Source organism: Halichoerus grypus, chromosome 14 (genome assembly GCF_964656455.1).
Source record: "Halichoerus grypus chromosome 14, mHalGry1.hap1.1, whole genome shotgun sequence".
Taxonomy (NCBI): domain Eukaryota; kingdom Metazoa; phylum Chordata; class Mammalia; order Carnivora; family Phocidae; genus Halichoerus; species Halichoerus grypus.
In genome coordinates this window covers 76,682,857-76,706,511 of record NC_135725.1, presented here as the reverse complement: position 1 = coordinate 76,706,511, position 23,655 = coordinate 76,682,857, and the positions used below count along the sequence as shown (strand labels likewise).

The following is a 23,655-nucleotide window of genomic DNA, read 5'->3' as shown; positions in this document are numbered from 1 at the left end:
AAATTCGTGTATTATGAATAGCTGTCCTGAGCAACCCGTCTCGTCATCATCACAACAAGAGTTAATATACTCTGTGCTGCAGTTCTAAAACATTACATATTTATCTCATTTAATTCTATCTTCAACAACATTATGAGGTGGGTCCCTTTATTATTTCCATTTTACAGATGGGAAAACTAAATCTTAAAGCAATTGAATACACTTCCCAAAGATCACATGGCTACTAAGTGGTGATATGATGAAAAACGAGACCCAGTAGGCAGATCAAAAACAGCAAAACTTCAGCCTCAGCTGCAGGTTCATTGGATGAACTGGATGACTAAGCGTTCAATAATCAAGAAAAAAATGAAAATAAAGAACAGGCTGGAAGCACATCGTTGAAGATAGCATCCAAAAGGCCGGATAGAGCTGGTACTGATATTTGTTTCAGTTTCCTGAAAACTGAACTTTTTTTTTAACATGTAAAAATATTTTTAACATAATAAAAAAATGAAGATAATAACTAAAAAAAAGAATATTTTTCAGTTTTTGCATATGCAAAATATAGATGTTTTTCAGGAGTTATTTGTGTAGAAGATTGGGCGTATATTAAATTCAACCTCATGCTACCATAGATCTTCTCATTTGAGGCCATGGGGTTCCCTTGCATATGAGTGTGTCCATAGGAGAGTCCTTTAGATTTCCCCAACAGACAGAAACCACACCGCTACATATTGAAGCATACAAGCTATTATATATTTTCATAATATAGAATTTTAAGGTATAGTAATCAACAGTGGCAAAATATTTGTCTTTGACATCATTTTTTTTTTTTTTTTGTGAGATCCAACCTGTAATTGAGACCAGAGAAAACAGTATGGAAAAACAAATCCACAAGAACAGGATAAAAATATCACGAACAGCAAAATATGGCTGAGTATTTAAAACCGTATAGAAAAAATAAATTAGATGAACAATTGTGTAAATATAAATTAAAAAAGATGACATTCTTAATAAATAAAGTTTACTATTTACAATTTTATATATTGCTGAAAGACTTAACTTAGATCCATAAAACACATAAACAGGAAAAAAAATAAAACCCAAAATAGGAGCAGCAAATTTATGCGCGTGAGGTACAGAAAAAGGATTGGAATTGTGTTTTGTTTTTGGTGTTTAGATTTTTTTTCTTTTTTTTTTTTATAGTAGTAGGCCAGTAGAATTCTCATGAGAACAGATTGTAAGCACTTCAATGGAGAGTCATTTTTTGGTTGTTTCCAGAAGGTGCCAAACAGATTTCAACATCATAATAATTAGAAATACCCATAATAATTATAACAATAATAAAAAGGTATAATATGATACATAAATATGGAAGAGCAGTTTGTAATATGAATACATTTTCTCTAGACGAGATCACAGTTTTATTTTGTAAATATTACATTTAAGTATATATATACACACATATATGTACAACTATATATACATGTGCATATATATGTAAATTTATTTTTATATATAATATCTTTATATAGATAGATATCTGCGGACAGGTTATTGATTATAGAGACCCAAGAAAGCAACTCAAGAATTGTTCAAAATTCTCCTCACTGACTGCTGGTGTATTAGTTTAAGAAGCCCCGAGTTGTTTGCACTCAGAATGCCATATCTTGTTTTAATGGAACACTTAATGTGGAATTTTAAGTCTGAGAAGAAGAGATTTTAGTGACTCCCTTCCTCTGTGAAGTTGGAAATGGCCCATAAGTCTTGAATAGACCACACAGTAAACTGACTTTTTCACTGGAAGATGTAATTGGCTTTTAATAAAATTCTAAAACTGGTAAAGGCCAGAATAGGGGGAGAAAAATCCAGTTTGCCTATGAGTGAAATATTCCCAAATACAAGCCTCTCTTTTAAGGTGGATAATAAAATCCAGGAGCTCCAGCTTTATTCCTTGAAATGTCTGATGAGCACTCCCTGTCTTGTGTAGATGGCCACTGGGCCCGTGCATTCTTGAAAAGTAACCCACGGACTTTGTGTCTCTCACAGATTGCCACAGCCCCTTTAGAACCTCAGGGCCTCACCATCCCCTGCCATCCCACTGTGAGGTAGGTAAGTAATATCATCCCCATTTTGCAGCTGGAGAAACTGAGGCAAATGGAGAAGCTCTTTGTTGACTTGTTCAAGATCACTAGCCAACTGCAGCCTGGCGTCAAGAATTCCAGGTTCTTTCTCTAGAGACATAACTCCTGGCTATCATTACAGTTCTTTTAAAGATCAATCGGTAGGAATTTGGCAAAACTTGAATAAGTTAAAAGAACAGGCTTTTATTCCTTTGCTACTTAGTTTTTATGTTTGCTGTTTTGCTTGGTTTGTTTTTGTGTCGTTTCTCAAAAACCAGGGGAATTACCTGTCTGGTCATGTAGCAGCTTTTTAGGAAAGTGGACCGTGCAGTGTGATTCTAAGTGCAGTCTTTAGAAAGCCCAGTGCTCTACTGGTAAATACAAACATTTTATAAAGTGAAAAGCACAACACATTATGTCCCCTTAATATCAGGTAAAACCAATTTCAAGCCCTCCCCACTCCCTACTAACACCGATTGCCACCAAACATATAGACAAAATGCTCCCCCAACAACAACAACTACATATCAAGGGGGAAGACGCCTTATTTCCTGGACCCTATCACAATGTACAGAAAATAACAGCATTATAAAATCCTGCTTTAAGTCTCCTGCTAGGGAAATTTTTATGCTTGTGTCTACCTACTCAGCCTGTAGAATAAATAGTTCCCTTTAGGAAGCACAAAAATAGTGTTGTTTTTTTTTTTAATTCTTAGTTTTAATCATGCATTTTTATTTCCTTTTCATCTCTTTGTCTTCTATCAATCTCTATCTGTACAGCTTTGTTACCATCATTTTCTCCTTTTTATTTTCCCACTTGAAGTAGTTCCAGAAAACACACACACACACACACACACACACACACACACACACAAAACACTAAAACCTCAAACTGTTAACTTGGATTTATGGTTGTCTTTCTTCCTTTCCTCCTTCCTTTTTCTTTCTTTCTTTCTTTTTCTTTTTAAGACACAGGTAAGACCTATAACAAATTGACAGTTACAACCAAGTTAAATTGAACCTGGAAGGGAGGTAGCTGAAATCTGTCTCAAAGAATTATTTTCAACAAATAGCATTTAAGCATGGGCCAAGATGGAAAAAAGACCAAGAGAACTGTCTAGGCAGTAACTCAACATGCTGAAGCCAGGAGTAGCAGCCGATACCCTCCATCTTCAAAGCCCTGCTATTTATGACCACCGATCGCTCCCTTTCTTAACACCCTAATTCAGCCACCAAAATGGACTTCCCAGGGACTGTCTTCCCTTCAGAGGTGGTTGGCACAGAATATGGGGGTAATACAAGTCCTCTGGGCATGCAGTTAGGGTTGTGGCTCGGAAAGGCTCCCCAAAACAGGTTTGGAGAACCGTCTTCCTCATCTTTTCTTTCTTGCTGCCAACAGGCTAATACTTCTTCAGACCCAGAACCCCCAACTGCTTTAGGGCCCCTGAGCTGCTGATAGACAACAGTGCTTCACATCTGCCTCCTTGTGAGTACTCCATGATCCTAAACAGGAGATAATCGAAGGGATAAGACAATGAGTTTATTCCCAGAAAGAAAACGAAGCCAGAAATCAGTGCATTGCATGAATAGAATGGAGTCTCTTTCACTAAGTTTTGAGAAGGGCCTTCCATGTGGGCATGAGGCTGGCCATCCGTCAAGTAGCCTGTCTTGCCTAATATCCTTGGCAAATACGAATTTATGAGTAACAGGTTTAAATGACGGTCAGGAGGAGACTGGGTGGCTCCTTGCTCGACTCAATCTGGGAGTCTGAAGATAGAAGTCAGCCTCTAGGAAGCTTTGCTCAGCTGGAGAGTGTGGGCACAGACTGGGTGAGGGTGAAGGCAGAAAGAGGATGAGAGTCAATTGAAGGGAAGCTGGTGAGGTTTTTCTGTGGTTCCTGCAACCCCATTATCAGTGATGGTGTCTTTGGGCCTCCAAGGCTTTTTGCACTACTGATTGGTATGATAGAGCAACTGGGAGGGCCCACACGGTTACCCTTCTTAGTTCGTATCTTGTCAGCTAACCACACACGTTGGTAACTCAGGGCAAGAGAGGGCTTTACTAGTTGGCAAGAGTTCTAAGGTACTGGAAGGAGTACAAAATGGGATCAGTTCTTCCATTTTTATGATTATTTTGCTAAGGACTGGCCCTGGTAACTAGAGAAAATGCTCTGGATAGAAATGAGATATGAGTGTGTAAAAGAAGGAAACATAAAGGACTTGAGCCTGTCCTTAACCGTGGTGGCAGCGTCTCCATTCTGGAACCTAATCTCAGGGTTTGGAATATGGTACGAGCCACGAAAATTTAAGCTCTGCATCCTAATTTGTGGGCACCTGTGCAAAAAGCACTTTGGTATGTTGGCTTCTCAAGTGTTCTTGGTCAGCAGGTAATCGCTGTTGGGAGTAAGGTAGTAAGAAGGTTCCTGAAGTTATTTTTGGTCCCCATAGGGAAAAAGGACTATGACTGATGAACAGCGCTTGCCTCAGGTGCAGGAATGAGGAGGGTCAGCACATATGCCTGGGGTTTCCCATTCCTATGCTAGGCTTTGTTTTTGTTGGTTGTTTTCACTGGATTTGAGATGACTTGATTTATAGCAGTCTTTATATGATACCCTCCTATTGCCTCACTGTCTCAGTTCCAGGTCTCAGAAATTATGTCCAGCTTGACCATTCTCTCTACCTCATTCTGTGTTAATTTCTTCCCATATTAATTCAAAAGGAGTGGACAAGTAACTGGTGGAACACAGGCAAAGAGGACCCCAATGAGGTAGGGCCTTCCACGTGCATTGGACTACCTTCCTCTTAAGTTTTGGAGGCTAAACATGGGAATGAGGGAAGGATTCACCAACCACAGGTCTGGATGGGAGTCCTGGTAGCTGGAAGACGATGTGGAAAACATGATGACCATGTTGGGTTGTTGGGGACTGAGTCTGTGAACTCTTGGGCTTCCCTCTGATGGCCCTCGAGAACATAGTTTAGATGGATCATACCCAAGATGATTCTCTGTTCTAGAATTATAGCTGCTCAGGGCCACAGCAAGGTCCTCAGCACCAAAGCCTGATCTAGCCCAGAGGGCCAGGAAAGCTTGGATAAGGATAATAACTCAAGAGTCCCCACTATCCCAGCAGTCTCTGGATGGCCCCAACATCACAGACATTTAACACTGGTCCACTTGATTATAAAATCTAACACTGGCTCAGATATTCTGGACTCTCAGTGAGGGTTTCAGCATCTCCATTCCCTCTACTCCCTTCCAGGATGAGAAGCCCACCCATGGGGGATTTAATTTCTCACCATGTAGGCCAATGAGGAATTTTCTCTTGCAGAAGGGCTAAGAAGTGAGGAGCTGTGGAAAAATGTGGGTCACTTTTAAGGCAGACTGTTTGGTTGTGTGGGGTTTTTCCTAACCTAGTCCTACCATCTTGGGGGTACTCAATGTATAGGATAGAGCAGCAGGAAAAGTAGCAGCGAATGTGGTCCCAAGGCAAGATTTGGGGAATGGGTGGGTTCTGGAGGGATATTATGGCCTCAAGCAGGGGGCTGTTATAATACCTTGACACTGCAACCCTATGCCATTTCCAGCTTAGCCTCAAACCCTGGAGTTGGGGTAAAATCCCCCATGGCAGCAGAAGAATTTGGGGGCTTTGCATACCTTGGATCCTTTACCTCGTCCTGGGTTCTACTTCCCTAGAAGGTAGGTGATCAGAGACCGTTCACTTCTAATCCCAAAGGACTGCACGATTGTGCATGCCCTACATGTTCCAAGCCTCAGAGTGCAAGCTATCTTGACATCTCAACACTTGGCCTTGGCAGTTTCTGCAACTCTTTCTCCCAAGGACACTATTGGCTAGGAGCTTGGGAAAGGAAAGACTGAGTGTGTTCCAGTTTCTCTCTGCTCAGTCTCCCAAACTGTCCTCACGCAGATGTTTGTTTGGGTGTGTATGCATGCATGTGTACTAACCACATATGTGCACACTCCTAAATATAGAACATGTTTCTTGTTGTGGTTGTGTGACAAATTAAAATTTTAGGCTCTGGGACTGCACACTTGTCTATGCAATCCATCTAAGACTTTGGGATGGGATTCCATTCCATCATCCAGCATGGTGAGACTTGGCTCATGCGCCCCTACTATGAGTCCTTCCTGGGTGAAATTAAAGGCAGACCGGTTGGGTGCTAAGGATCCCTGGTGTGGGGAGGCCATTCCGTTGAGCAGCTGACTGTGAAATCAATACCAAAGGGATGCGAGTCCTGGCGCTGGGAATTCTTTGTCAACTCCTTGTCCTTCCTTAGCCATGGCTGTATCCCCGGAGGTCCTTCCGGCTGTGTTCTTGGGCCTGGGGGTCCCGACAAGCACAGTCACCTTGTAGGTCACAGGACATAGGGAAGGGGGTGACCTGCAGAGAGAAAGAGAGAAGAGGTGAGACAGGTGGTTGGGTCTGATGCAGTAATTTTCAGAGAAGCAGTGCTGAGCAGGAGGACAATGACTGGATTGGGGGGTGGGGGTCGGCAGCAGATTCAAGTTCAAGTCCTACCTCTACTTCTTGCTAGCCATGTCATAACTTTTATCACAATCATTAGAATAGCAGCTTTCATTTCTGAGGGCATTTATGATGGGTCAGGCTACTCTGTAAGATAGGTACTAGAACAATCACCCTTTTACAGACAGGGAAACTGAGGCTCTCTGAAAGGGGCAGGCATTAGCCCAAAGTAACAGGTGACGGACATGGTATTTAAAATAGGCAAGCTACTTCTGAGCCTCAGGTTCCCAGCTGTAGAACTGGTATCTATCAGCCCCACCTTGCCCTGGGAACTAACGGCTGAAGGAAATCATGGGTGAAAATTGTAATGTACTGTACCAGAGCTGGTTGATAAGACTGGCACAATGGAATACTTATAGGGCCGTTGTGGTGGGTCAAGTGAAAGAAAGTATATGAAAGTATCTTTTAAGACAGACATATGCTGGGAATTTTGATTGGGGGAGGCAAGGATGAAAACAATAAGAGCATGTCCCAGCAAGCTCAGACCACTTTCCAGGGGGCCTGAGCTCTTGGTGGGGGACATTTCACATAGAGATTTTGCATAAAGTTTGGTTTGAAGGCTCTCAGGGGCAGATTTTGAGTAAGAAAGGGTGAGAGGTATACAACGTGGTTTGTTATCCACATATATTATGAAAGCTGGGAAAAATTTTTAAACAAACATTTTTTAAGTGGGGGAGGGGCGCCGGGGTGGCTCAATCGGTTGACCATCTGACTCTTGATTCCTGTTCAGGTCATGATCTCAGGATCCAGCCCCGAGCTGGGCTCTGTGCTGGGTGTGGGTCTGTTTGAGATTCTCCCTCTGCCTCTCCCCCACTCAAGCGCATGCACTCTCTCTAAGGAAAAAAACCGTGGGGGAGAAGCCTGAATTTTGGTCCCCGTCCATCCCTTCACATGCTCTGTGACCTTGAGCTGGCTTTCCTTTCTAGAAACTGAGAGAAAGAGCAAACGTCTTCATTAAGCAGATGATCTTTCCAAAGAGCACAGTGCGGTCCTTGCTTGAGCCCCAGCCTGAGCTAACGCAAGTGGATTTCAGATTGCACCTCATTGCATCATGATATTTGCATATAACTTTTCCCAGAGGGTCCCCATCTGCGCAGATGGATTTAATGACCTCATTCGCCTCCTGCCTAGGCAGGGTCTCCAAGTGCTCACACCGTCTCAGAGAACATCTTTGTCCTCCTAGCTTGTGGACTCATTCTCTGTATTGAACTCTTCTCTCTGCCTCTTGGCCTTCCGTCCTTCCTTCACTCCTTCCCTCTCAACCACTCTCCCTCCTGCAATTTTGCGACGATTTAAAAGAGAAGATTGAAGTAGAAGCCCCAGCTCTCTCTCCTACTCCTGTGACCTTGAGCATGTGAGGACTTCTGTGAGCCTCAGTTAATTCATTCATTAAATGGGAATAATGAAAGCATATACCTCCTGAGGTTGTGATAAAGGATAAGGGAATAGACGAAAACCATGTAATACACAATTCTTGGCATATGCTCCGCACATAGGTCAATCAAATGATAGATATCTGTCCCCTCATCTCTCCCTCAGTGAGGCAGGAACTATGTCAGTCTTGTTCATTCTTGTTTTCTCAGGGCCTGAGCCATCGAATGGAATGAAGGTCTGTTCATTTCTCCATCTCTTACTGACCCTTTCATTATACTCATGACTAGCACAACTCTGTCCCTCTCTTCAACTTAAATTCATAAGGCGTTCCCAAGAACGGGAAGCATTCTCACAGATTGTCCTTCTGCTTACAACTACTTTACTTCCCGGTCATCCTGCCTTTGTGGAGGCTGTGCCTTCTAATCTAGAGTATTCTTCTACAACCTCCGTATCTCTAAGAGAAGCAGAGAATGTTAGAATTGGAAGAGACAGAGAGGGAAATCCTCCAATCCAAGTGGGAGCTCCGATGGCAGAGCCAAGTCCAAATTTAATAACTGAGGTCAAGTGGGGAGAGTACCATCATGGGAGCCAGGAGACCTGGACTGGCATCCTTGCTTGACTCATAGTCACTGAACACTTTTGGGAAAATCTCTTCACTGTTCTGACCCTTCGTTTCTACATCTATAAAAGGGTGGTTTTTAAAAACACTGTATTTCGTATGGTTGTGAAGATCAAACAAGAATAAACATCCAGAAGCCCCAGCACGTGGTCTAACACTCAGGAGATGCTTGATGCTGAATACATATGTGCTGAATCAAATTTCCCACCAGCTCACATTTCACCATCTGTCACACCTTTGCTGCCTGTCGTCCCTCTCTCCTACCTCCCTGACTTCAGCAGCTTCTTTGTCCTCAACTCAACCCATTCCTTTATCTGTTCTCTTCTCCTGCCCACATTCTAACATTAGAATGATCCAGTTACCTCTAACGTCCTGTGTGCACAATTCTCTCCATCTCTGTGACCCATTAGAGGTAATTTCACATCTGATTTAGCACTCATGCTTTCTGCTACACCTCACATTGGCAAAAATTGAACAGACCTCTTAGAATAAGATCCAAAGTCCTTACCATGAGATCAAGGCCTTGCATGATTTGATCACACACACTTCTCGGACCTCTCCTGGTCCCCTTCTCCTCCTCACTGTCTGTGGCTTATTTACTTCTTGGTTCCTCAAATACTCCAAATGTTTTCCTACTTTTTTTTTTTTTGCCCATAATCAAAACTTTTTTGAAAAACTGACACCAAAATAGGAGATCACTGTTGTATACCTTACAAAAGTAAAACATAATTATATTATCATGGTAGATTAACTGGAATTACTGAACTGATAAGGCTTTCTGTGATAGAACACACATTCAGGAGGTTGTGTGGATCATTAATGTTGCTTTCTTCTACATGAACACTCTTCTGTGAGTCTGGCCTTTCTTCTGTTGGCTGGCACAACACTATTCAACAGCCTACACAGAGAACCACCATCTGAGCAAGTCTCCAGCCATTAATGTTCCTCTGCCCTCACTCCTCTTTCCTGACCAGCTTTTCTTCCACTCTTTAGGCCTCATGTCAGGTGTCACCTCCTCCCTCATTGGTCTGACCAGAGATGGTGCTGTCACCTATGTTCCGTATCACCGCATCCTATGTAAGCCCTTCTTGTGCTGAAATGCTCTGACTTGTATGCCAGCCAGCTCAGTCTGGGCAGGGAGCCTATCTGTTGTTGACCTAGGTCTTTATATATCACATAACAGGCCCTCAGTGGACTCATGAATGGAGGAACAAATGAATGCATGAATATATACCCAGATCCAAGGCAGGGAGCCTCTGCTCTTGCCCTCACTTACTATGTGACTATGTACAGGTTACTTCCTTTCTCTGGGCTTCAGTTTCCTTACCTGTGCATTAAGATTCAATTTTAATGGTCTCTACCTTCCCATCTGTCTGAAAAGCCTTCTCAGTCTGAGAAAAAAAAGCAGAAGGCCAAAGCCCTGGCCAGAAAGGATGTAGGAATTTAGGCTTTCTCGCATAAACCCTGTCTTGCACGTTCCCCTTTCTGCCATCCCCAGGTCCTTCAGCTTCTCCAAAGTCATCAGCTGGGAGGGCCCCACCACCAGTTTGCTTCTCTGGCCAGTCTGGCCACCGTGGCTAAGTGGGTGTGGTATGACCATTTTCTTCCTTCCCCAAGTCAACCCAGGCAATTTCAACATTTTCCCAGAGAAACATGTCTGGAAACTGAGGGAAGGAACCCCAATCAGAATACAACAAAGTCTAGAAGGTTTGGTCTCAGGAGGCAGATCTGGAGCCTTCCTATCTTCACTGCATGCTTGTGCATGCAGCTGCATTTACTGAGCCCTTGCTAGGAGTTTAGGAGGCAGACAAGCCTGGGTTCAGGTGTGGGCTCCACACAGGCACTGCTTGACTTTTGGCAAGTCCTTGGCACCCTGGGGACTTCGTTTTAACCACTGTAAGGCAAGGGTCCTCGGAAAGACCTCACCGGATTCTGGTGAGGAGTCAAGGAAGTAACGTCTCCAAACCAGCTCACAGAGATCCTAGTGCAGAGGAGATGTACAGCATCTTGTTTCCTCCGCCTGCCTGCCTCTGGCATCTTAGCGAACTGCCTGTTCAGAGCCTGCCCTGGGGTCTCCTCTAGTCACAAGCTTCCTCCCTAATCAAGGGCCTACAAGTGGGAACAGAAGGGTAGAGACTTCCCAGGTGTTCCTCGGTCTGACTTGGAAGAGGCAGGTGCACAGCAGTGAACATCACTTTAACACACATACACACACAAGCACTTCCTGAGGGCCTTCCATGTGCCAGGTAATTCCTACCTCCTGGCTAGTCCACTCTGCACAACCCTGTGAGGCTACCGTTGTTAGCAACCCATCTTGCAGATGAGAAAATAGAGGTTTCAGAACATTTAGAACAAAGCAAACTTGCCCCGGGCCTCACTACCCATCAGTAACTAACTAGATGACATAGGATTCGAAAGTCCACTCCAAACACTGAGAGCTTTTCAGCCAGAGAGAGTAAGAAGGCTCCTCCTTCACAACCTGGCCAGGCTGACTGCTGCTTAATGTTTTTACAGCCAATAGCCTTTTATCCCTCTATTATGTGCCTGGCTGAATTAACCCAGTGTGCATTATCTCACTCACTCTTCCCAGCAACCCTAATAAGGTAGCTATTCTTACTAGCCCCATTTTACATCTTAGAGGAAACTAAGATGCACAGAGGTAAGTCACTTGGCTGGCAGGTGGCCTGTGATCTGCATCCTTGTTTGTAACCACTCCTTGGTACTGCCCCCCCCCCGCCAGGAGGCAGGCAGAGCAGGAGTCAAGGTCCCCTTTTGAAAGAGGAAGAAACTGAAGCACGGAAAAAAGGGCCACATCCTGGTAAAGTCAGCTCTGAGCCCAATTCCCAGATTCCCTGGTTCCCCAAGCAGCTTCCTACCTTCTCCCACAGATGGCCTCCCAAGAAAACCTACCACCCACAGCACAAACGCTGTGGTGGCCAGTTTACATTTGGGATTCCCAGCACCATGTGTCTAGGCTATCCCATAAATGGCTTGGCCACCCACTCTAGGATTCTGTCAACAAGCCCAGGTCAATGACTAAAGGCCAGGATTCTCTCCTTTTTTTCCTCTGGGCTGGAGATGGTGCTCAGGCACAGGAGTTTCTCCTCTGGGTGAGTTGCCCAGGATAACACCTCCATCTGTGTGTGTGTGAGAGAGCTGCTCAGGAATGCAGCCCAGGCAAATGCACCACAAGGCCCTGGCTGCAGGTCCTCTGACGCTGGGAGACAGGCAGGGGCGGGATTCTGACTCAGACTCAACAGGGAGGTCACAAGCAGAGTGTGCAGTGTGGGGAGCAAGACGCATCCTATGCCAAACATCAGAAAGCCTTAACTGTCCACCCGCCCATTGTGGGAGCTTGGGCAAGTCACTTAACCACTCTGAGTCCCAAGGACTTCGTGTTGATGGAAAGATTTAATAAGATCCAGTAGACCAAGGTGTGATGTCAAGTACAAGGACTCCCTGTGAGCTCCTTGGAGGTAGGGTAGATACATGCCTGGCACAGGGCATGGAGGAGTCCATGAATACAGAGGCTTGTTTAAATGTGGAAACAGTGCTCATGTGGAGGGTAAGGTGGAGAAAAGGGAATGAGATTTGGGTTTGATTCCTTGCCGTGTTGGTGACTTAGTGTATGCCGTTAGGCAAGTTACTTTCCTTTCAGTTTCTCTGTTTGTAAGATGGAAGTAATACCAGTCCTGCTCATTGAAAGTATTTTAGGTAAAGTGTAAAATTCATGTATAGCACTTAGCATGGTACATGGCATATAATACATGCTCAGTAAGTGGTGGTGGATGATGAGGGCGACAGTGAGATCAGTGATGTTGGTGTTGATGGTGGTCATGATGATGTTGACAATGGTTATGAGGATGATAATTTGGGGGGATAGAAGGGTCTGATCCCTTCGTAGGATCAAACTAAAATGAGTGTCTAATTCAGCCACGTGAAAAAGTCAAAGCTACACCTCAAATAGAGAAAAATTATAACACTCCAGAAGCCAATGATTTTTGGGACAAGGAGGATTTAGTGTAGTCTGTTTAGTCATCTTCCTGTTGTCTTTTACTAATCTTCCAAGCTAAACATGTCTAGCCCCTCTTCCAGGAAGCCTTCTAGGATCCTCTAGACTAGTTCAGTGATTAGAATCATTGAACACTCCTACGCCGTGTGGATAAGGTTCAGATTCCCTGGCTTGGTTTAAAAAGTCTGCTCAAGGCTCATTTTCTTACCTCTTACTACTTACGTCCCCTCTCATTCTGTGCTCTAGCCACACTTAGGGAATTGTGGTTTCCTTAATATGCTTCCTTATGTCTGGGCCTTTGCACAGACTGTGCCCTCTGCCAGAAATACTCTTTTCTCTCACATCCTAATCTCTGGTCCTCCACCCCCCTACTCCTTTTACCTAGCTAAGACCTACTATGCCTTTCATGTCTCACCTTTGGTGTTTCCTTCTCCAGGAAGCTTTGTTGACTCTCCTTACTGGCTCTGTCTCTGTTAGCACTTAATATACTCTAAATATGTGGCCACTAGTCCACAAGACATGAACTCAGCATGGTTGGGACCAGGTCCATCTTGCTCATGGCCTAGAACAATATCTGTCCCATAGCAGGTGCTCAACAGTGGGGTACATCGGAACTATTGATACATCACTGAACAAACAGATGCACATTCTTGACCTCACGAAATTTTCATTTGATCAGCAAGGGGCTAAGAATTATGAGATAATAAATACATTTTATAGTATGTGCCAAGGTGATCAGGGTTATGAAAGAAAGAAAAGTGGAATCCAAAGCAAATGGGTGCGTGAGTGCCAGGGATAATGTAAGGTGGGTGGTCAGGATGGAGCTCATTGAGAACCTGACACTTGGGCAAAGACTTGGAGGAGGTGAGGGGAAGTGAATCATGTGGATGAATAGAGAAGAATGTTCTCGGCTAAGGGAGGAGCCAGTGACAAAGTCTGTAAGGTAGGAGGACACCTGGCTGGATGGCTGGAGTTAAGTGAGGGAAGGTACTGATAGTAGGGGGTAAGGTCAGAGAAGTAATGGAGGTAGGCAGAGCACATAGGGCCTTATAGGTCATTGGGAGGCCTGGTTTTTACTCTGAGTAAAATGGGGAGACACTTGAAGGGCTTTGCATAGAGGTGTGATACCACAAGACTTGTTTTAGGAAGACCATTCTGTTTGCTAATTTGAGATTTAAGAGCCATTGATGGACATCACCAACTCTGCAGGCCAATACCCAACCCTTTAGCATGGACCACCCAGCAGCATAGAAGGCTGCTGTCCATCTAAGGATTTTTAGAATGACTAGACTCCTTAGCCCAATGGGCTATGTTTGGGTATAATGTCCTTCCCTACAAAACCACGTTTTCACTTAGATTTAGCAAATAAATATTACAACCCTACACTTAATGTCATCAGTTGGGCATGCAGCCCTGTGCTGAGATGTTTCTGGGATTAATTTCTTCCTAATCTTTACTGGTCTCTGCCCCAAAAAGCCTTCAGGTTCTCACCAATGGCCAATTCCCTCAGGAAGCCAGATGGAGAATCCTTAGACATGAATATCATCCAAATGTCAAGAGATAAAAACCAAAGGTGAGCCTGGCCTGCCCAGGGTCACAGAAGTAAGTCACAGAACTGGGACTACACCCCAACTTCCCAGACATCTTCCAGAATCAGTCTCTTAGCAGCTGTCTAAACCATGACCATAAGTAGTGTTTCAGGCCACCACACCTTACAAAACCTTGCTATGTTGAATAAGTTAAGGCTGTTTCCCCTTCTTCCCTTAAACCTCCAACACATGCTTCCTTAGGATGATTCCAATTATAAATGAAATTTTTTTGTTGTTATGAGGGTAAATTATTGAAGCAACCATTCTGGAAATCTCTGTATTCGAGACTCCTCAAGGCTCCAACAGGAAAATAATAAACTGACATGCTGAGAAGCTGAGTCCCACCCCTTCCTGTCTGCCTCACACTGCAGACAGGTGTCTGGATGGGAAAACGGTCACCGCTGTCAGACTGGGTTTCCTGCACTTGCTTTTGTCTGCCAGCTGGGCCCAAGTCACCCCACAAGGCAGATGTGGGGAACAGCTGGCGTCTGGACAGACCAACAAGGGGAGGAAGGATGAAGGGAGCAGACAGACATCATTCTGGGCCAAGTGACCAGGAGGCCTGAGCCCCGGAGACTGGGAAGAGGTTAAGTTAGAGAGTTCGCTAGAAGGACATCTGGGAGAAGATGCTGTGTGCTTACCCTTGGCCTTGAGTTCATACCCGGCACTCCTGTCCAGGCGCACTAGGAAGAAAGAAGACCACCCACCAGGGAAAGGGTAAAATGCCTGGGCAAGATGCAAGCTCATTACAACTAGATGTTCAGAATAGGGGCTAGAGGCAACTTCCTTGTGACTTAGGCTCACGAGGTTTCCCTCTCAGCTCTACCACTTGCTGGCCATGGGACCTCAGCCTTTCTCAGCCTCAGCTGCCTTGTCTATAAAATGAGGCTAACAAGACAGCACCTACAATAGGGTGATGGAGTGATGAAAAGAGATGGCACTTGCAAAAGCAGTTACCACTATGCAGGGCACATTGTAAGCCCTCCATAAATAGTAGTGACTATTGTTCGGAGCCAGGAAATCCTAACGCCTACACTCAGCTCTGTCACCTCCTACAAGGGAGTTCACCTCTCTGAGCCTCCACTGCGTCTACCTTGTCCGGTTTTTCCTGCGGTCTCAAAGTGAGACAAGAGGTACAGAGACTCCAAACCATGGCCAGACACATAGTATGTGCTCCATTAATGACATTACTGTCGCTGTGGAAGGTGCATGAAGCAAATCTGCCCTACCTGTGAGCTTCTGACTGCCAGGCCATGTGCTTATAGGCAGGGAACGCCCCAGGACGGGTGCCTGGGGCCAAGAGTTCAGCTAGGAACTGACCAGGACCAGCAGCACAGAGCAGGGAGTGAGAGGGCGGAAGCCAGCCTCTGGCCCCTCTCCTGCCGTAAGAGGCTTCCTGCTGGGGAAGCTGGAGATAGAAAGCAGGACTTTTTTTCCACTCAGGGGAAACTGCTGTCTGGGATGTCAGGGATGGGCTGGCAAGGCTGGGAGCCTCAGCCATTCCCCACCCTGTCTTTGCTGCTGGGAAAAGCCGCTTTCATCTTGGCCAAGGGAGGGGCCCCCCCATCCAAGGTTCCCTGGCAGTCGGGGTTCACGGTGAATTGTCTCCAACCAGAACTGCGAGGGTTAGGCCCAGGCACACTGAGGAGTCGGCCCCACACACAAGAAAGAGCTGGGCTCATGCGTCAGGCAGGCCTGGGCTCGAATCTGGGCCTCGGCACTAGTGGCCAAGTGAACTCAAGCACGTCCTGCAAGGGCTCTGAGCCCAAACTGGTTCGCCTGGGCAACTGGGCTAACAGAGACCTGTCAGAGCTGCCACGGGGATTCAAGAAGGTGACGGAGGACACGCGTCCGGCAGGATGTCTGACAGGTGCGGCAGTTCACGTAGGGGTGCCTTTTTCATTCTCTATTTCTTCACCTGCTGTCTCGATAAACCAGTCTACGGCCAGAAGTGGAGTTGGGCGTGTACAAGAGAGTGTTAAAGCATTTGAGAAGCTGGAGGTTATTTACCAGTTAAACTGGGGAATTTAAATGGTAGGAAGTACGAGTTTAATTTGAGATCCCTTTCTCCTCCAGAAGTCAGCTCCCAGGAACCTCAAATCCGAAGAAAACACCAAATACTGTGAATAAGGAACAACTATGGCAAGTGCCTCAGTGGGCAAAGCCATCTGCACCAGAAGAGAAGGCAGCGGGCTCTGTCACCCACACTTGCCACGTGGTGCTTCCAGGCCTCTCCATCCTGTCTTCAACCACCACTCACCTTCTCCCAGAAAGCTACTCACTCTTCGGGTCTCAGTGTAGACATCGCTTCCCCAGGGAAGCCTTCCCTGACCTTCACACTGATCTCCATAAGATCCTGCTCCTTTCCTTTGCTGCCCTTTGACAAAGGCATTACAATGCCTGGTTGGATGCCTGGCTCCCCTAACGGGCCTCGAGCTTCGCAAGGGCAGGGGCCAGTCTGTCCAGACTCTGCCCAGGGCACACAGCTCGGTACAGTGCTGAGCCCTCCCAGATGCTCAAGGAACATGCATCTCACTCAGTGAAGGAAGCTTGGCCATCTGCATTCTGCAGCCTCAGCCAATAAGAAGGATCACCAATTTAAAGTGGAAGGGGATCTCTTAACCCAGAAAGCCAAAATTACATATATAATGTGGGTAGAAAAGGAAAGGAAAAAAAAAAAAAAGACTAAGAAGCATATTCAGAACTAGCAAAGAACTTACTCTGGGTCCCTTACTAAAGAGGCAACACCTAAGGGTCCTGACATCTGAAATTGTTGCAACTGAACCCAGTATGAACAGAGTATCAAAATGGCCATTTGGTGTACATGTATATTTTTTCAAGTGACTGTAATCATTTGGAATCTGCACCTGAACCTCAATCTCATGACTTCATGTTCCTACCATGCACTCTGTAGAAACAGCAATCCATTTAAGGAAGTCTCCCAATAAAAATAAATTAGGGTTTTTTTGTTTTTGTTTTTGTATATAAATTATAGTTGGTAGGAAAATTCTTCTAATCGGATCTGCTCTTACACTGATGGTGTCACATGAATACTGTGTCATAATTCTACCCAAACTTCTATTTAAAACACAAACTTCATTGTCCATTCACTTTCAAAAATGGTGGACTCCACCAAGTCAAATCGACCCTATTGTATGCTGTATTCACTTGGCACCAGGCGTCAAGAGCCTTATAAATGCTCACACCTTTTATCCTAGTCATGTCAGTTCTAAAAGGCAATTGTCAAGGAACAGAACTGGAGAAATATTTATCTGCAAAGATGTTCACGAGCCTCATTATTTATCATTGTGAGAAACTGAAGTAACCCAAGAGTGAAAAAGAACAGCCTGAGGTGAACAGCCTGTATCATAAACTATGATACATCACAACCCTCTAAGAAATAATAATAGAACAAAAACTACAGCTGGAAAGTTTATAATAATATCAGATCATTCTTATGTTTCAGATTTCCTGGGCTAAGTCAAAACAGAACAAAACAGGATCCCACACTAGAATGTCAGTGAGATATACACAGGTACAAATACCCACACACTTAAACACAGTAAAATACGGCAGAAGGAAAAGCAACGGCTATTTCCGGGTTGTAGATGAGCAATGATTCTGTTCTCTTCTGCTTTCTGGATTTTCCAAAAAGTAGAATATGTATTGTTTCATATTGGGAGAAAAATAAAATTCATTAGTAGGAAATGAATTTTATTCTACTGTATTTAAGCAGAAAGTATTGACCTTCAATGTTTAAAAAAAAAAAAAAAAAAAAAAAGGAGGGGGTGGGCATGCTGAAGTGTTGCCCATACAAGACTGGCTGACCCCAGAGAACCTCAGCAGCCCTGGTCATCTATCCAAAGATGCAGTTTGAGTGTGTTCTTTTGGGTCCTGCCCTGTTCATCCCCACATTCTAGGGTCAAAGCATCTTTCTTAAAGGAACTAATTCTTTTAAGGATGATGCGATATAAAGGTACTTAGGTAGCAGAAACCTTGCTCTGTTTCTCTCACTCACTCTGCCACCGTGGCCAGATCATTTCTCCTCTATGGGCCTCAGTGCCCCCATTAGGAAATGAGAAGTTTAGACCAGATAATCACTGATAGCAGTTCCAAGACTGACTATGACCGGTCTTGGGAACACCGTTCCCCCTTCTTTAGAGAGAAAGAGATTAGCTCAAATGATTTTTTGGCTCAGATTGTAGATGAGTACAAAACCAGAAATAGCTCCCCATCAACTCAGTCATGACCAGAGCACTCCTCAACCCAGGTTGCCCAGTCTGACCACCTCTCCCCTAGCTCTCGGCTGGGGTCCCAGCTCTCATCAGGAAGAAAGTGGGGTGGCCACTCTTTTGTGAGTGGTGGGTATGCATCACAGTCAAATGTTCCAGTTTTACTCAAGACACTGGAATCATTCCTGTTGCACCCTAATATGCAAAGGAAGAAAATCACAACCAAGACCACTCCCCCTAATTTTACAAGTGTGAAAAACCAAAGAAATTATAAAATAATCAAAGGCTATGACTTACCTTGGTAAGAATGTCCCATCTTCTCTCTGCCCCTAGATTTTAGACATACTCCCTAAAAATGCAAGTTCCCTCTAGGATTTTACAAGCTGGTCTCTTGCCCCAGAAACTCTTTTTCCTGGACACCTCCTCACTCCTTCTCCTTATCCCTTAAGTTTCAGGGTCAATGCTGATCCCTCGGTAGAGCCTTTCTCCAACCCCTGGCCTGGGCCCTCACAGTGCCCTATCCTCTCCTTCTAAAAGTATTGATTACACTTGTATTTGTCTGCTTCCATACCTGGCTCCAAGCTTTGAAGGTAAGGAACCAAGTCTGCAAAGATCATTCATGAGCCTGCCCACCCAGCTCAGGGCCCAGCCCATAATATTAGCTCAACTACTGCCTCAAAGAATAAAAAATACAATACAATATAGCATAGCTTGTGGGCCGAGTTGTCCAGCATGCAGGGTGCTCCTGGCTAGGAAGCTGGAGAGACCTGCAGGCGGCGGCTGCCCAGGGGGGCCTACCTTCTTGGTCTTCACCGTAGAGGCACAGCAGTCCCCACCATCGTAGTTGCAGAAGGCTCGGTTGTTGATGGCATCACAGTAATTGTCTCCCATGAAGGGCTGCAAGTGGAGAGAAAGGCAAAAGGAAGGTGGCCTGTTAGCATCCAGGAGTGGGTGGGGCATGGCCCTGCCATTGTTCAGCTATCTCTTATCCTTTTAAAAACCTCTGCAGACAGCCTACCTGGCCTCAGATGCCAACACCCCCTTGGACAAGTTATCACTTCTACCATTTGTAAAGACTTATCTAGCCAAGTTTTCCCCAACTCAGCTATGGTTCTGCTGGTAGACAGGCTTCTAGGCTGGGGTATGCAAAGCCACAGGATAGATCACTTACATCTCTCTAAAGTAGGACTCATTTTACTTGAGGAAATGATGAGAAAATTTGAGCACCCTTCCCCTACTTTTTCCAGTAGTAGGTAGTTAAAAACATAATTTATAATACCATATAAGCTGAATGTAATCTGCCCAAGAACTGTCAAGATCAAATGTTAAGAATTCATAGGAATTCAGCACAATGGTCTGTGGGATCCCTCTCCTCTAGCATTGGAGTACAGATGTCCTTGATGTCACATGCTTTATGTGTTTGTCATCTTTTTTGTTCTCCAAACAACATGTGAGGTGAGCACTGCTATTCCCACTTTTCAGATGAAGATTCTGAGGCTCAGAGCAAGAAAGGGACTCAGCCAATATCAGCCTGGCAGGGCCAGAGCAGTGATTTAAATCTAAGTTGACGTCCTGTTTTTTCTTTGCCATTCTAGTCTGTATCTAGCACATACCGATGTGTTGCTTTTCTTCCCCGTGTTCCTCCAACTCTGTGGTGCCCCAAAGATGAGGAAAAGATGCAGAGTTAAGTCATTACTGATCTGAATCCAGAGTAATCTTATGGGGAAGTCAGGAGTGTCTGCAAACCCCCTAAAACTTTTTTGTCCCCATCCAAGGACTAAGCACACTGTTTTTTTCTAATCTCTGTTTATGAACCTGCAGCTGGTGTAAGACTGTGAGCTCACTGAACACATGGGCGATATCGAGCTCAATCTTTGTCTCCCTGTCACCTAGTTTAATACCGGGTACAACTTTGGCTCTTAGTGATGTTTTTGAAATTGCATATATTATACTGGCATAGTGGAAAGGCAGTTGTGAGGGGTTTAGAAAACCTGGGTTCTAGTCTAACAAACCTCAGCCAACTGGAGAGGTTACTTGGTGATTTTGGTTAAGTGGCTTATCTTTTCTGGGCCTCAAGACTCCCAATTGTGAAATAAAGAGGCAGGATTAGTCCGCTGGTTTCCCAAAGCAATAAGTGTACCCCTCCACACATCAAAAGCAATACTGTGTGACTCTTTAATACAGAAGGCAGTTGAAAGTAAGACCTCTCTTATTAAAGTTCACATTGGGCTCTAATGCTCAGTGACTCACCAATGGGAAAGATATCATCAGTTGCCTAAGACCATTGCATCTCAGCACAACCCCTATGATCCAATGGCTTTCCTTCCCATCCTGTTACAGGGAGAACCAAGCTCACAAGGAGTCCCTCCCATGTGGCATCCCTGGCCTTTGCATCTCTGCTCCAAATTCGTCGAGGCTCTGTGCTCCCAACTCATGATGCCAGATCCCATTTCATCACTATCCTATTAGGGTCTAAAAAAAAATCTTAGCAAGACAGAACCAAGAACAGGCAAGAGCTGTGCTCAGGTGTCCATGTGTAAATGTGCATGGCTATGAACACAAGTGTGACTCTGACAGGTACTTGCTGTAATAAACACACTATTACGTTCATATCCAAGCAGACAGGCTCAAACAACAAACAAAGGATAAGCCCTTGGTTTTGCTCTGTGCCTGAGGAGATCTGCCTGTGGGATCTGTTCTTTATGATCTTTCTGATATCATATAAAACAGAGTAAGGAAGGAAACCAATGTCCCTTAGAATGAAAGAACTGGCTTGGTAAAAGGAGTAGCTGGGAAAGAAGAGGAAGAAGAGAAAAAAATAAATGAAACTTTTTTTTGGCCCCTGAAAAAAAATCTCCAGTCTCATCACCAGCTACCCTGCAGCCACATCCATGCCTCCATCCACCCCTCTATCCATGCACCCTGTACTTAACCATATTTACTGAATGCCTACTATATGTTACACATTGCACTAAAGACAAAGCTATAACAGTGAGTCATACAGATGAAGCTCCTACTCCTCCAGAACTTACGCTTCAATGAGGAGGCAGACTTTAATCCAATAATCACACATCTAATTGGCCAATTTCAACTCTGATAAGAGCGACGGAGGACAGGTACCACGAGGCTGTTAAAGAGTAAGAGGACTAGACCTCATCAGGGAGCTCTGTGAAGGTGTCCCTTAGGAAATGACCTTTCAGTGGAGATCAGAAAGATGAGCGAGGGGTTAATTAGGAGAAGGTGGAGAAGGGAGAATGTCTAGAGAGAGCGAATAACATGTGAAAAGCCCCGGCACTTAAGAGATTTTTCCCAGCCCTGGTATTTCTCAGGGCTGCTACTAGTACTAATGTGTTCAGGCAAGCAGTTCAGCCTTCGAGATCTACCTCCAACCTCACCCCTCCGAGATGCCTTCTCTGATACCCTCAGGATGTCCTGGGCTTCCATAGCTTCTTGTACTTGGTCTGGTTACAGCTCTTGGTACATATTTTAGAATTCTTTCTTTAATTGTCTATCTCCTTCACTAACTGTGAGTTCCTGATGGACAGGACTGTGTGTCATCCATTTTTGTATCCTAGACTTCCTCACAAAACATGTGGCGATTTGAGCAAAACTTCACCAAACATTTGTTCCTTCAATGTTTATTCAGTAAAATGGTTCAGTTCTTCATGGATGGATACGTGGATGCATGGATGGACAAGGGGCAAGAAGACACCACACATCTGGACTCAGGAAGAGCATAGTTACTGTTTTCACTTGACTAAGGTCACTGTGTTCCCAGAACCTAGGGTAGTGCCGAGCACATAAGAGGCATCAGTGAAGCTCTGATGCACGAGACAGTGAAGGGACCGCTTCAGACACGGCTTAGGGTAGAGGGCTCAGGAGTCCCAAAACCTTTCCTTAATCGTTGCTACCTCCAGACATTCCAGGTTGATGGCTCCTCCCTGGACCCAGCATTTGTATCTCTTCCAGGCATTCCTTTCAGCCCCAGGCATGAGGCAAACTATTAGCTCTAAGCTAAGGAGGAAAGGAGATCACCTGCAAGGGCAAAGGCGATAAGCATCATTGGCAGGGCTCAGAGCCTGACAGGTGAGGGTCTCCTAGGCCCTGGTGCTGAGTCAAAGGAGGGATCGAATTCTGCTGTCACACTGGCTGCTCCGACCGCCGACTCAGCAGAACGAGGGCCCAGGTAATCCAAGCTTCCTTTTCTCCAAGCGCTGGACTGATCCAGAGAGATGGAAGGAAGCACCAGCCACAGGGCCTTGGCCTTGGTTTTGCCATTCCTGGCTGAGCCTTGGGAGAATGGGGGGGGCTCTTAAAGACTAGAGTGTCAAGTGTCCTGAGAATATGCTGCAGGGAGCCCCCAGCCAATACATGGAGAGAACAGTGTGACCCAGGGACTGTCTTGTCAGGGGTGCTTCATGGGTGGGAGGTGGCCTCGTGGAGGAGAAAAGAGCACCGGCCTGGAGTCAGGAGACCTGGGTTCATGCTTTGGCTCGGTGGCTTTTATGCTGTGCAACCTTGGGCCAGTCCATCTCCTCTCTGATCCTCATTTTCCACTCCATATAACCATCGAGTAGGGTTAGATCACACTAAGAACCCTTCCTGTTTGGGCATTCCATCAAATTTTAGATCTGGCTACACCTTTAAAAAGTCAGGTTTAGATCATCTAGAAAGCATTTCTGACTCTGACATTCTAAGAATTTCATCAAATACAAAGTTTTCTGGAGCACAATCTAGTCTCTTTCACCTGCATTTTCCTGAGTAGGCTCTTGGGGGGGCGGGGCACAAATATTTGTGCATCCACCTAGATGAGATTTGGGGCTTCTTTTCATTGCCAGCTGAGAAGACCCACAAGGGACTTGGGGTGCACAGAAATATCTCCTAGTTCCATAGGCAGTATAACACCTTGAGAATACAGATGACATCCTAAGTACCCTGCCCCTTTGCCTCTCCAGGCTTGTTACTGAAACACAGAGACAGATCTCCATAAAGCCAAGTTCCAGGGAATGCTTCAACTGTGAAGTCAGAGAGGATCTTCACTTTCAGCTCTATGGTAGAGTCTAAGGTATCCATATTACTTCTGGGGTTGAAGAACGAGTGAATGACAAATGTGTGGCAAAAGGAAGTGACCTGCAAGTAATGGTCAGCAGGAAAGTAGGAATTGGAAAGAAAAAAAAAAATGCCTCCT

At 45.0% G+C, this 23,655-nt stretch overlaps 1 protein-coding gene across 1 annotated transcript in view; it reads right to left on the bottom strand.

Annotated features, from left to right (window-relative positions):
- Positions 1-721: 721 nt before the first annotated feature.
- Positions 722-23,655, bottom strand: part of PAPPA (pappalysin 1) — a 240,753-nt gene continuing 217,819 nt past the window's right edge. Inside the window, exons 21-22 of the mRNA XM_036087337.2 lie at positions 19,266-19,364; positions 722-6,497 (exon numbers count right to left, since the gene is read on the bottom strand). Coding sequence (XP_035943230.2) covers positions 6,390-6,497; positions 19,266-19,364 — 207 coding nt within the window. The 3' untranslated portion in view covers positions 722-6,389. The remainder of the gene's footprint in view (positions 6,498-19,265; positions 19,365-23,655) is intronic.